Source organism: Onychomys torridus, chromosome 1 (genome assembly GCF_903995425.1).
Source record: "Onychomys torridus chromosome 1, mOncTor1.1, whole genome shotgun sequence".
In the NCBI taxonomy this organism is placed as follows: Eukaryota; Metazoa; Chordata; class Mammalia; order Rodentia; family Cricetidae; genus Onychomys; species Onychomys torridus.
In genome coordinates this window covers 31,974,411-31,988,423 of record NC_050443.1, presented here as the reverse complement: position 1 = coordinate 31,988,423, position 14,013 = coordinate 31,974,411, and the positions used below count along the sequence as shown (strand labels likewise).

Here is a 14,013-nt window from a genome sequence, read left to right as displayed (position 1 = left end):
CTTGGGAAGCAGGGTTTGAGGACCCTCAAGGAGCTACTGGAAGACCCCTGTGCACCCAGAGGGCTGAGTCTTTCACCTGCTGAATGACTGCCAGGGGCCAGGCCCTGGGCAAGGGCTTTGAGTCCTGGAGTTCACTCAGGTCAACCTGCTCTGCTTCACCTGAGGTCTGACTGGAGCGAGAGCAGGATGGGCCCTGGTGAGTGGCTGTGGCCTTGGTGCATGGGAGACGTCGAGAGTTGCTTTCTCCCCCACCCTGGGGGGGCAGAGACTTGGCCTCTCTACTCACTCCTGGCGCTCAGCATGCAGTAGGTGCTAATTAAACACAGTGCAGTGATGGAAGCTGAGTAACAGATGTGATTTTAGATGTGATTTTCAGCACCTGCTATGTGCAAACTGAGTCTATTCTGCTTGGTGGAGGTAGAGTTGTCCCCCTCTTACAGAGGGTAAGACAGGCTCTGGTGTTTCAAGCTCAGAGGCCAGGTAGAGAAGGCCTGGGTAAGCCTGGGAGGGAACTCTGGGGTGAGCAGCGCTGACAAGCGAGAGCAGCAGTAACATAGGTCAGGGGCACCCCTCCAGCCCCATGCCTAACTCACCCGGAAGCCCACCAGAACATGGCCTTGGAGGGAAATGAGGCCTCAGTCTCTGGACACGGATTCTGGAAAAGACAACAGGCTGGGGAGGAAACAGTGATGGTGTCCACCTGTGGTCCCGGCACTTAGGAGGCTGAGGCAGGAGGAAAGAGAGCTCAGGTCCACCCTGGGTTACATAGTAAGGCCCTATCCCAACAAAGGACAGACTGGCCTTGGTCTCACAGCCCATGGTGAGCAGGTGGCCAAGGTTAGGGAGACAGGTGAACTGACCTGGAGCTTAAGGAGGGGTGAAGTCCGGTGTCTCTTTACTACAGAGAACTATGAGTAAGCAGTCAAGGCAATAAGGGCTGGAAGGCCAGGCATGGTGGCTCATACCTTTGATTCCAGCAGTAGGGGCAGGCAGAGCTCTACAAGTTCAAGGTCAACCTGGCTTACATATCAAGTTCCAGGTCAGCCAAGGCTGCCTAGTGAGATCAGAAGGGCTAGTGGGCTAATGGAGTCAATAATGCAGAACAAGAGGTACTCATTAGAATTGCTGGTACTTTACTGAGACCAGGAAGTTCTCAAATAGCCTGGCATGGTAGCTCATGCCTATAATCTCAGGACTCTGAAGTAAGAAGACTGCTGTGGGTTCAAGGCTAGCCTGGACTACCTAGTGAATTCCAGGCCGCCCTGGGCTTCAGTGTGAGAGCCTGCCTTAAAAACAACAAAGACAAAAACCCTCAAAGCAAGGACCGTGTTATGAATATGAGACATGGGGCCCAGTGATGAGAGTGAGATGGTGTGTGTGTTGGGGAGAGGGGGTACTGAGGGCTGTCACTTCCAGTCCCGTCACTGCTTCCTGTCCCCGGGTGTGAGGAGTTCCCTCCACACAATTCCACCACCCCAGACGGAGCTGCTGTCATCGCCATGATGGACTGAAAACCTCTACCACTGTGAGCCAAGATAAGCTCCTCCTTGGGCTGCTCCTTCAGATATCTGTCACAGCAATACGACAGTAACTAATACACCATTCACAAGGAAGATGTGTCCTGGGACTTCACAATCTTCCTGCCTTCCCAGTGCTGAGGTCACAACAGATGCCTCCATGATGGGCCATGCGGTTCACATTTTGCTAAATGGCTGAATGAATAACAACAGGAAAACACAGCTTGTGTCCTGGGCCAACTGCCTTTGACCACATGGGGCTGTTGGCATCAGAAGGGACCCATTGATAAAGGAGGTGCTGAGCTCAGTACACAGTGGCTGACTTACCAGTGTCTGGGAGTCTTCCAAGAAGAAGGGTGGCTGGTCCACCAGACAGGACAGTGTGAACTCTGCCACCACCAGGACCAAGCACAGGTAGGTGGCCAGGTGGTCGAGGGGCTCATGGTGGAAGCTCTGTGGGGACAGAGAAGCTCCACTGAGCCCAGGAGCAGTAGTCAGGAACAGTGAAGGGGTTCTAGAGGTTTAGATAGAGACTGAACATGGGTCCTGAGACCTGGAGAACTTTCTAGATAGGGACCGAGCCCTGGTTCATGAAGACACGGCCCTAGTGTTAGTAGTCATCCTGGCTCACAAACATGTGGCTTAATGTGTGAGTGAGTCACAGGCTCTGGGACAGTAACAGGAGGGGCACTGGGCGTCTTCTCCCTCTCTAGTCCTGTGGTGACTGAATAAGAATGGCCCCCATGGGCTCATGTACTTGAATGCTTAGTCACCAGGGAATGGCACTGTTTGAAAGAATTAAGAGGTGTGACCTGATTGGAGAAAGTGTGTCACTGGGGTGGGCTTTGAGGTTTAATAATCCCATGTCAAGCCCAGGGTCTTTCTCTCTCAAGCATATTGAGCCGGATGAACTCTCAGCTCCATCTCCAGCATCATGGCTGACTGGCTGCCACCACGCTCCCCACCATGATGATAATGGACTAACTTCTGAAACTGTAAGCCAGCCCCAATTAAATGCTTTCTTTATAAGAGTTGCCGTGGTCTCTTCACAGAACAGAATGGCTAAGACAAGCCCCAACCTCCCATTCAGCCGATTTTATCAGCATCCATTCGGCACTGGCTTCTCCACAATCTTACCATGTCCAACTTGCCCTGATTACCCCAGCACCAGCTGGATGTGATGGTACACACCCAAACTTCTCACGTGCAGGAGGAGGATCATGAGTTTGAGGCCAGTCTGGACTACAGTGTGAGACCAATCTCAAAAACAAAACAAAATGCTGAGCGGTGGTGGCACACGCCTTTAATCCCAGCACTGAGGATGTGCTAGTGCATATGTGTGCAGAGCCAGGTGGATCTCTGTGAGTTCAAGGCCAGCCTGGTCTACAGAGTGAGATCCAGGACAGGCTCCAAAACTACACAGAGAAACCCTGTCTCGAAGAACAAAAAAAAAAAAAAAAAAAAAAAGGAGAAAAGAAAAACAAAACAAAACAGCAACAACAAGAAATGAAAGAATAAGGCAGAGAGTTGTGGGCAAGACACAGACATCCTCCTGGCCTCTGCACACATATGCACTAGCACATCCTCAGGCACATCTACATATGTACATAACACACTCCACCCCACAAATGGTATAATAACCACCTATCAGTTCAAAAAATAAAATACCTGTGGGGGAGGGTGTCGTGGAAAACCGGGACAGAAAAGAGTTGACGCCACCCTATGGGTTTCCCCAGGGCCCCACTCACCCCTGCAGAGGCCTGCTGGACAGTGTTGATAGCTGGCAAGAGACAGCAAAGCAGCCAGTATCCAAATAGCACCCCAGATGCCCGGACTCCCTTCTTCCTCTCCATGTGAATCAAGAAGGTGGCAAAGCTCTAGACAAGAAAGGGTGGAGGGCAGAAGGGGAAGCCCCCAAGGTCCCCACCTTCTCCATGCTCCCACACCACAGGAAAGCATCAGGTGGGGCAAGCTGGGCTCCTGCACAGGCAGTGATTACCATGGTGGTCAGCCACACGGTAGGGTGAATGAGAAGCTCTGGTGCCTGGGGCATCCCCTGGTGGGTCCTCCACAGAGGCATGGCCACATTGAAGGTGTATAGAAGTATGAGGGCAAAGCCAAGCACCTGGAGAAACAGACTCATAAGACTGTCAGGGGAAAAGGAAAATGGAGGCAGACTGGAGAAGCCTGACGTGGGCTCTGTCAATGACATCATCCATGTGTTATCCCTGTTCGGGAGGCATTGAGACCCATCCTGACCTTCAGCTCATGTCAAAAACGCTCAGGAGTAGCTTGCGCCTATCCAGTGTCCTGCAAACCACAGAAGAAGCTGGAAGAGTGCTTGTTGGGATGACGTAGGGTTATTTACTAGGTGAAAAATTATGCCTTTTTTGGATGCCACTTTAGGATGAATGGTCCTGCTGGTCTCTTTCTGACTTGAGGCAGAGATCAACACTGCCCAAATGCCAGACTATTGCTAACCGCAAGCCCCAACTTCTGGAATGCCTCTCTGGGACACTGTCCAGGGCTAGCCAGCTGCAGCTGTGTCGCGTAGAGCTAATGAACTCTCTACTTCTGCCTTTCTGGTCCTGGTGATTCTTTACCACCCACATCTGTATTTGGTCACCCTAACACGCTGTTTTGGTGGCCTGTGTTGGGACCTCTCTCCACTCTTGGCTTGGTCTCTTTTCTCTCATGTTTGTGGTGGTGAGCGGATCAGCCCACCAGCAACTGCAGGTCTCTGGCTGATCGTCACCTGTCAGGGTACAAACTAAGAAGTTCCTTCCAGCTCCTGTGGAAAGCCTTACTTCCTGTTTGCAATGGATGGACCCCGGCCAAGGGTCCACTTCGGTAGAAACTGAAGGTGGCAGGAAAAGGTGGTGGCCAGTCATGAGGTCGTCACTCTCCCTCCTGGGAGCCCCCTCAGCTCGTCCCAGGCTAAGCTGCACATGCTGTGGGACTCCTCTTAACGCTTGCTGTCCCATTCCACTCTGCCTCTCAGTGAGAGCCGTCCCGGGCGGAGCCTCTGGACCTGAGTTTGCCTCTGCTGGATCTTCTGCCTCCCATCCAGTAAGTGGAACCTCTCCTTTCCTGTATGAACCCGACTGGTCATCAGAATAATATGGCCTCGAGCTGTAGATTGGCCTGGTGCCTGTAGACAGTTTGTCCATGAGTCAATGTCCCTGTAGAGAGGTGCCTCCGGTCCTCTCTGGGTGACCAGAGTGGCATACTGACCACAAAAGGAACCTCATAGGAACACCCACTCTCGGACGTGTCATGGGACAGTCATTGCTGTCCCTCCCAGATCCCCTCCGTGCTGTATTCTTACCAACTGCCACAAATTTTACCCTTAGCCTCTACAGAAGAGACACCAAACCTTCCCGTGTAATGTTACCTGACTACAAAATGGGTATCAGGCCGGGCGGTGGTGGGGCTCGCCTTTAATCCCAGCACTCGGGAGGCAGAGCCAGGTGGATCTCTGTGAGTTCAAGGTCAGCCTGGGCTACAGAATGAGTTCCAGGAAAGGCACAAAGCTACACAGAGAAACCCTGTCTACAAAAACAAAAAAACAAAAAAACAAAACAAAACAAAAAACAAAAACAAAATGGGTATCAGCAGACCCGAGCCCTCCGAGGCACTCTAGACCATCTCACATTCTGCAGCTGGACCTGTTCTACCAGAATCTTTTAAAGTAAACGTATTGTCAAGAAGACAAGTGTTCTGGGTCCAGCAGGCCGTGGCTGGCGCCAGCAGCCAGTGCCCTGTCTAGGTTGCACCACAGTGCTGCTCTTTTCTTCCTCCCAAACGGTAGCCACTGGCTAGCACTTCCCATCCTCCGTGGGAACAGATGCCCTTGTAGCCTAGACTGGAGCCTCAGGCTCGACGTGCAAACATTTTTAGCTGTCTATATTTCCCCTTTCTCTATGCTTATACTGACATAACTCAGTGTCCAAGGTCATCAGTTATCCTTACTAATTTTTGCAAAAATGCAACACTCTGAAACTCTCAGACTCTTGTAAGGTGAAGGAGAAAAGGTGTTTAAGAATAAGCCTTTAGGGCTGGAGAGATGGCTTAGTGGTTAAGAGCACTGGCTGCTCTTCCAGAGGTCCTGAGTTCAATTCCCAGCACCCACACGGTGGCTCACAACTATCTGTAATGAGATCTGGCGCCCTCTTCTGGCCTGCAGGCATACATGCAGACAGAATACTGTATACATAATAAATAAATCTTTAAAAAAAAAAAAAAGGTCAACACTTTGAAAAAAAACCCTTGGGTTGGGGATTTAGCTCAGTGGTAGAGCACTTGCCTAGCAAGCGCAAGGCCCGGGGTTTGATCCTCAGCTCCAAAGAAAAAATAAAACAAAATAAAATTAAAATTAAAATTAAAATTAAAAAAAAAACTTTAAAAAAAATCCACTCAACAATAAAGTCCTCTTGAGACCCACAACAAGTGAGAGCCTCAGAGTTTAGCAATGTGGAACTGGGGGTGGGAGTGGAGGAGATACACCTGTAACATCAGCCCTGGGGACATGGAGGTACATACAGCAGACATTCAATGTCAGCTGGAGCTACCTAGCAACTTCCAGCCAACCTGGGCTACATGAGACCTTATCTTTAAAAAGAAAAAAAAGGCAAAAGATATAAAAAGTGTCTTAGTCAGGGTTTCTATGGCTGTGAGAAAAGGAAAACATTTCATCAGTATCTCTCCCAGCCATAGAAACCCTAACAAGACAGGAAGTAGGAGGAGATAGTTTTGTTGAAGAAGGAATATTAGCTTGGGATAGGCAAGGGTTTTGTATGATACAATTAGAATTTGCTCTAAGGTAAAAATGATTGGCCGCTTCTAAAATAAAAAGGGAAAGCTGGAGAACAAATGAAAAGCTTCAGCATGCTGCACAAGGGCAGAGTAAGTCATGAGTCAGAGCAGTGGTGACCCTTCAAGATGGCATAAATACGATAACTGAACACACTGTCGGACCCCAGGACACCCACATGCAACTGAAACAGGCCTCTCGGCAAAGCTTCAGACACTAATCTGCTCTTGGCGACCTTACAGAAAGCCAACTTAAGGAACAAACATTTTATGCTTGATTGGGAATATTACTTACGTTTTCCACTAACTTCCTTACCTGGCTTTTAACTACAGTCTTCTGATAAAAGTTTATCGGAAATCTGTTTGCTTTAGTGTACACAGCATCTAAATATTACATGAACGTTAAAACTAAAATCCATTGCCTCCTTCACAAACCTGGCTAAGTCTCTTTCTGAGGGATCAGCAACCAGAACTGAGACAAACGAGGATAAAGACAGAGGAGAGCAATACAAGATCAGCTAGGGGGTGACAAGCCTTCCTCTGAAAAGGCCCTGGGACCCTGGAAGCCACTTTGTCCTCTTGATTAGACAGGCCACAGATGCAAGAGGCCAGGCTCGAACCAGGGTGTGCCAAGAAAATGATTACAGGGAGAGAGGCCCCTGTGTGCTTAAGGGAAGCTGAGCTCACATGGTGAGCAAAACTGTGTTCCATCCTCAGGTGACGTAAGTATAGAGAAAAGGTAAAGGGTCAGGGGCTCCTGTAGTTAGAGTTTCCTGCCTGGCCCACAGTCAGGACAAATCTCTCTCACCCGCCAGGCCCATAGACGCTCAGACCCAACCAAGTAAACACACAGAAACTTACATTGCTTACAAACTATATGGCCGTGGCAGGCTTCTTGTTATCTACTTCTTCTATCTTAAATTAACCCATTTCTATTCATCTATACTTTGCCACGTGGGGCGTGGCTTACCAGTACCTTACATCTTGTCATGGAGGCAGCTGGCAGTCTCTCTCTCCTCAGCCTTCCTGTTCCCAGCCTTCTCCTCTTTCTTGTCCCGCCTACCCTATCCTTCCTGCCTGGTTACTGGCCAATCAGCACTTTATTTATTTTAACCAATCAGAGCAACACATTTGACATACAGAACATCCCACAGCAGGCTCCTAAGGCCCTAAGAGCAATACTACCATGCTGTGGATATCACTCTGTGTAAATAAAGTTCTGATTGGCCAGTGGCCAGGCAGGAAGTATAAGGGGGACAAGAGAGAAGAGAATTCTGGGAAGTAGAAGGCTGGAGAGAGACACCGCCAGCTGCCGCCATGAGAAGCAACATGTAAAGACACTGGTAAGCCACAAGCCATGTGGCAAAGTATAGACTAACAGAAATGGGTTAATTTAAGATAGAAGAAGTAGATAACAAGAAGCCTGCCACGGCCATACAGTTTGTAAACAATGTAAGTTTCTGTGTGTTTACTTGGTTGGGTCTGAGCGACTGTGGGACTGGCGGGTGAGAGAGATTTGTCCTGACTGTGGGCCAGGCAGGAAAACTCTAACTACAAATGGCGCCCAATGTGTTGGCAAGAGTTTCCACCTAAAACCTGAGAAAAAAGATTCTAAGACGGAGCTAAAAACAGCTTCCTAGGTGTCTCTCTCAAGTTAGTGGTAGCCTGCCGGTTTGAGCTTCTATGGCGGGTTCCTGGCGTGTGCGTCTGACCTGCAGTGTGGCGGGAATGAGGAGTCTACAAGCAGCACTTTACTCTGCTGCAGGGTGGATTTAGCCTTTGCTAGTTTAAAAAAAGAAAAAAAGGTTTCTGGGCTTTGCACTGCTTTGATAGAACTGCTTCTGATAGTTGATGGTACACATGGCTCCAGACCCAGAGCTGGTGGTAAACTGTACCACTGCCATGTTGGGAAGCTGAGGTGGGTGGAGCCAGCAGCCACAGCAGCGTTTCAGTCTTACAAAGATGGATATTACACAGAGAATCTGGTTTATATTGTCTTTGGGATTTTTAACTACAAAAAAAGATTTGATCATAGAAGCTGTTGAGTTAAACAAATATGTAAATTTTAAAGACACCTTGACTTCAAAATTTGGATATAAGGATATGTTGCTTTGGAAACACTACCAAGCCTTCGGCTGACCTTAACATAAAAAAGAAGAAAGTTAATGTTTGGCCCCCATCTCTAATAACAAAATTATAAAACAAAATTTCACCAGATCCTGACCAGAATTGATATCAAAACCCAGTTTAGCTGGGCATATGGTACTCTCACGGCTTTTAAAAGAGAGCCACCGCATACTTAAAGGAGCAGTATCAGGTCCTACTACGTCCTGACCGGAACAGCTCTCAAATCCCAGGAAGACAAAATTGTACTTTTCAAAAAGCCTTCCAGGTGAGAATCATGAGAACTCTCCTGGAATGATAAACCAACTGAGGACTTAGATTTCCTTTCAAAGGAGACTGTAGGCCAGCCAACTTCAGAGAAGTAAATCTGGGGGTCTAAGATACACAGCTCTTGTTTAGCATATTCATTATTTTTATTATTTGTATTATATATAAATAAATATAACATTATTTACTTACATGTGTGTTCGTGTGCATACATGAGTGCGTGTGCAAACACATGCCTCAGCACCCATGTGGAAGTCAGAGGGCGACCTATGGGGGAGTGCTTTTTCTCCTCTCCTGTGTGGACTCTGAGGTTTGAACTCAGATCATCAGGTTTTCGGACAAGTGCCTTTACCCACTGAGGCATCTTGTTTGTCCTGCCCTTACCCCCTTTTATTTATTTATTTGTTTGTTTATTTACTTACTTACTTATTTATTTATTTATTTATTTATTTATTTTGAGTAGTTTTGGAGCCTGTCCTGGATCTACCTCTGTAGCCCAGGCTGGCCTCGAACTCACAGAGATCTGCTTGGCTCTGCCTCCCGAGTGCTGGGATTAAAGGTGTGCCCCCGTTTTCACCCCCTTTTAAATTGGAGACAGGTCCTATTATGTCAGCTCGAATTGTCCTAGGACCTCTTAGGTAGATCAGGTTAGCCTCAAACTTGAAATGATTGTCTTGCCTGTGCCTCTCAAGTGCCCTACCAACAAATCCTATCTTAACCTCCCTGAAAAATCTTCTCAAGATGTTCTGTTCTTAGTAAAAACAAATTTATTTGGCTTTAAACAAATAAAAATTTGGGGTCCCTTTTTAGGGTACCCTCCATTACTGAAAAAAAAAAAAAACAACTGACAAAAGGGTTCTTCATCCCTGCTGCATCTTTTACATGTATTTCCAGGCTTGACCTACACAGCCCCTTTTACTCCAGACTTTAAAACATATTCCTTGGGCCAGTGAGATTTATTTATTTATTTATTTACTTACTTATTTTGGTAAGGGGCCTAGCCTAATCAATTGAGTTCGAGCCTCAGGACCCAAGAAAGGAAGGACGGACACTAACTGCTGCTTTGTGAGCCCACACACATTCGCACACAAAATAAAGTTTAAAAATGTATTTTTTAAAAAGAGCACTGCTGGTAAAAACAAAACAAAACGTATCTCTTGGCTTCTCTTGTGAGTCTTGAGACCCAGGAGGACCCCCAACACGTCAGGGTGACAGCCACCCATTTACAGAGGTGTCACAGAAAGTGGCCCACCGGGCTCTGGCAGCTGCCTTTAGCCCTCCGCCATCGTCTTTCCTCACTGCTTCGGCGAGTGTGGCTATGACGGCCTCTTACCCCTCTAGCAGGCTTCGAACACTGACTGCTTTGTGTTTTCAGTTTTCTAAACAAATCAAGTTTGTTTCTTCCAAAAGTCGACAGAACTGACTTCAGATAGTCACACATGCCAAGCATGGTGGCTCATGCCCTTGATCTCAGCCCTGGAGAGGTAGAGGTACATGGATTTTGTGAATTCAAGGCCAGCCTGGGCTACTTAGTGAGAACTTGTTTCAAGAAAAAAAATTTTTTTTTTACAACCAAGATATTAATATTAGCCCATCTTTGCTGAGGTGGATCTTGAAGTGCCAACTTTTTTTTTTTTTTTTTTTTTAAGATTTATGTATTTATTATACATACAATGTTCTGTCTGCATGTGTCCTTGCAGGCCAGAAGAGGGTGCCAGATCTCATTACAGGTGGTTGTGAGCCACCATGTGGTTGCTGGGAATTGAACTCAGGACCTCTGGAAGAGCAGTTGGTGCTCTTTAACCACTGAGCCATCTCTCCAGCCCTTGGTTTGTTTTTTAAGACAGGGTTTCACTGGTAGTCCTGGCTGTCCTGGAATTTGCTCTGTAGATCAGGCTGGCCTCGAACTCACAGAGATCCACCTGCCTCTGCCTCCCGAGTGCTGGGATTAAAGGAATTCACCATCACCACCTGGCTGCAATTTCTACACTGGACCAAATTGGACAAAAACTTCCAGGGAGCCTCTTGTCAATAAAATGGTTTGTAGTGGGTAGCCATCCCAGCCTTGGCCTGGAAGTTCCAACCCCCATTGAGGCTTCGGTAATGGTCACACCCACAAGGCGGGGCTGAGGGAAGAAGCTGAAGGAGGGAGCTGCCCAGGTCTTTGGAATTTGCCCCATGTTGGGCACCAGATATTGGTGAAATTATTAAGGCCACTCCATGTAGTTAAAAGAGAGGTTTATTTTGTGGGGTAACTTACATATGAAGGGATAGGTTGTAGGGTCTGGCAAAGATATGGCGCAGTCCTGCAGTGTTCTCTGGAGAACTCTGCTTGGTCTACCTCCAGCGTCCAGGGTCCCAGAACCAAGAGAGACCTCTCCTCTCGATCCTGGGTATTCCGCTTCCTCCCACAGGCCTGCCTTGTGGGCGTGACCATTACTGAAGCCTCAATGGGGGTTGGAACTTCCAGGCCAAGGCTGGGATGGCTACCCACTACAATGGTTGTTATTACTTAAACCAATAGGTGCACATCCTCAACATAACCAGCCTGAATGCCCACATACGTGACAGGGTGTTGCACCCACAAAACCCACAACTCCGCCACAGAAAGCACTCTGACAGTGGTTCCAACCCCCCCCCCCCAAGTCTTCACAACTTTGTCCCTCGGAATGGGCCATCTTATACATCCGTCCTCAACTCCTGTCCCTCTGAGGAACATCTGTCAGACCAACAATAGACAGGACCACATCTGCTCAGCTGGAAGAATCGACTTAAGGGACCGTCACTCAAACGTCAAAGATTTGACATGGTTGCATCTGTGGGGTGCAGTGTGGCTGCCGATTTAGGATACATATGGTGGTCACATTGAACCAGACCTCACTTAAGGCAGGACCATCATTGTCTCAAGGCCGGGTTGCTCCCTGCCTCGGTGCTACTTTCACATGCTTTGATCTCTCTGTAGAACCTCCCCAAGGAAACGTACCCCCAGAATGCCCCATGCAGCCTCCCTGCCTGCTCAGTGCTGCGCTGTGCCCCAACTTATCCCATAACCTTTCCTTCTTTTCCGCCCTGGTGAATTCTTTTATACCCACATCACTGGTCTGTCTGAGCTAAGGGTTATGGGCATGGCATGCGATCTCTGCTAGGAAGTTCAGGAGAGGGACGGGGCTGTGTGCGTGGCTCAGTGGAGGATGTCTGTTACGTCAGCGTTCATTAAGGAATGGTAGAAGAATTGTGCAGCAATGTAAAAGTGTTCAGCTGGACTATAAGAAAACAAGCACGGAACTTCAGGAACGTAGCCCAGTGGTAGCTGAGTAAGTACGAGGCTCTGGGATCTACCCCCAGCATAATGGAGTAGGGCAATAAGTAAACCGAATGTCTGGCACATGACCCCAGAAATTGGGAGGGGAGGCAGGGGGGGTCTGGAGCTCAGGGCCATCCTTAGCTACATAGTGAGTTTGCAACAAACCTGTGCTACATAGGACCCTGTCCTAACCAAAAAAACAAAAACAAAACAACAACAACAACAAAATGAACAAAATACCTGCTAAAGTTATAAAAAGACAGTCTGGAGAGATGGCTCAGAGGTTAAGAGCACTGGCTGCTCTTCCAAAGGTCCTGAGTTTAATTCCCAGCAACCACATGGTGGCTCACAGCCATCTGTAATGAGATCTGGTGCCCTCTGCTGGCCTGCAGGGACACATGCAGGCAGAACACTGTATACATAATAAATAAATCTTTACCAAAAAAAATGTTACAAAAAGACTCATCTTTTTTTTTTTTTTTTTTTTTGGAGCTGAGGATCGAACCTAGGGCCTTGCGCTTGCTAGACAAGCCTCTACCACTGAGCTAAATCCCCAACCCAAGACTCATCTTTGTATGGCTCTAAAATTACCATTGTACCCCAATGTACCTATAGTAAATGAGAAATGCCAGGTCACTGTAGCTATTTGCTTTGCTTGGTGAGAGTGTGTGCAGATTTGCACAATCACAAAATCTGTTTGTGAGAACTTTGACCCGTGGGTTTATCTCTGGCCTTCTTCACTATTGACCTGTTTGGCTAACAGCGTCCCTTCTTGCCTCTGTCCTATGTTATTGCTCACGGGAGGTGTGGAGACTCTGCCGTGTTCCAGCCTGCCCCACACACAGCTAGCTGCCTCCCCACTCCCTGGTTCCAGGTTCCCAGTGGCTACCATTTTGACCTTGAAGAGGTGGGACATCCGGAGGTAGCACCTGCCATGGTGATGGATGTAGAAAAGGTAGATGGGGCCGAGGACCCAGAGGTACAAGGGGGGCGCCCAGCCCCCAGCTGTTTTCAGGAAGCACAGGCTGAGCAAGTGATGGGCCACAGGCTCCTGCTCTGTCTGGTTCCAGACCTGAACAGAACAGCAGGGACACCATTAGGATGGTGGCCATGGGACCACAATCTCACCAGCCTGTGGGGACAGACATTACATGAAAATCTTCCAAGCCTTCTCTGGTGTGCCTTTTCATTCTCAACTCTTTTCATCCTAACATCAATTCCATAAGGCAGATAAAGTTACACTGACTTAGCTTATGGGGAAGGAGAGGCCCAGAGCAGGTAAGGAATTTGCCTAACGCTAGTCAGCTGAAAGGCAGTGGGGCTGGGGCTGGCTTTGAACTTGTGATCCTCTGGTTTCAGCTTCCCAAGTGCTGGGTTTACAGATGAGTGACACCATGTCCAACTTGGCTGGTACCCTTTGTAAGAACTCTGGTGGTAGTTGCTACTGTCCCCATTTCATAGACCAGTAGGCTGAGGTACCAAAAGGGAACTGCCCCCCAAAACAGGACATGGCAGAGCTGACTGTGCCCTTTCTGTCAAGGAGGGATAATAGAATCTCCCTGTACAAGCTGCCTGAAGCAGCCTACCTTGCTGAACTCAGCACCCTGCACTGAACAAGCCCTCTGTGAACAGCAGCTCTTCACTGCTAATCTGGCCTTTATCTGCTGGACTCCAGACCCTAGAGTAGGGTATAGATGAGGAAGGCAGGGACAGAGGAGATGCCGTCCAGGAGCTTTATGCAAATAAGAATCTAAGTCCCCAGTCTTAAACCATGCTGGGCTCTTCAGGGGCCCCGGGCTTGGGTGAAGGGGTCTGGATTTGTTGCTGCACAGCTCAATGGCCTTATTGCTTCCTGAGGGCAAGAATTTGGGACCTTTCCCAGCAGCTGAGTTTTCCTTGCACCAGGGAAAGGAGTGGGGCAGATGGGACTCACCCTCAGACCAATGCAGTGCTCTCCAGGCGCAGCCATTGGGCGCCCTCTGTCCATCA

The 14,013-nt window shown here is 48.3% G+C and overlaps 1 protein-coding gene across 1 annotated transcript in view; it reads right to left on the bottom strand.

Annotated features, from left to right (window-relative positions):
- Abcc6 (ATP binding cassette subfamily C member 6) overlaps positions 1-14,013 on the bottom strand; it is a 51,471-nt gene extending 37,458 nt beyond the window's left edge. The window contains exons 1-6 of the mRNA XM_036196908.1: positions 13,958-14,013; positions 12,914-13,096; positions 3,517-3,642; positions 3,266-3,394; positions 1,845-1,970; positions 594-655 (exon numbers count right to left, since the gene is read on the bottom strand). Of these exons, the coding sequence (XP_036052801.1) occupies positions 594-655; positions 1,845-1,970; positions 3,266-3,394; positions 3,517-3,642; positions 12,914-13,096; positions 13,958-14,011 (680 nt within the window). The 5' untranslated portion in view covers positions 14,012-14,013. The remainder of the gene's footprint in view (positions 1-593; positions 656-1,844; positions 1,971-3,265; positions 3,395-3,516; positions 3,643-12,913; positions 13,097-13,957) is intronic.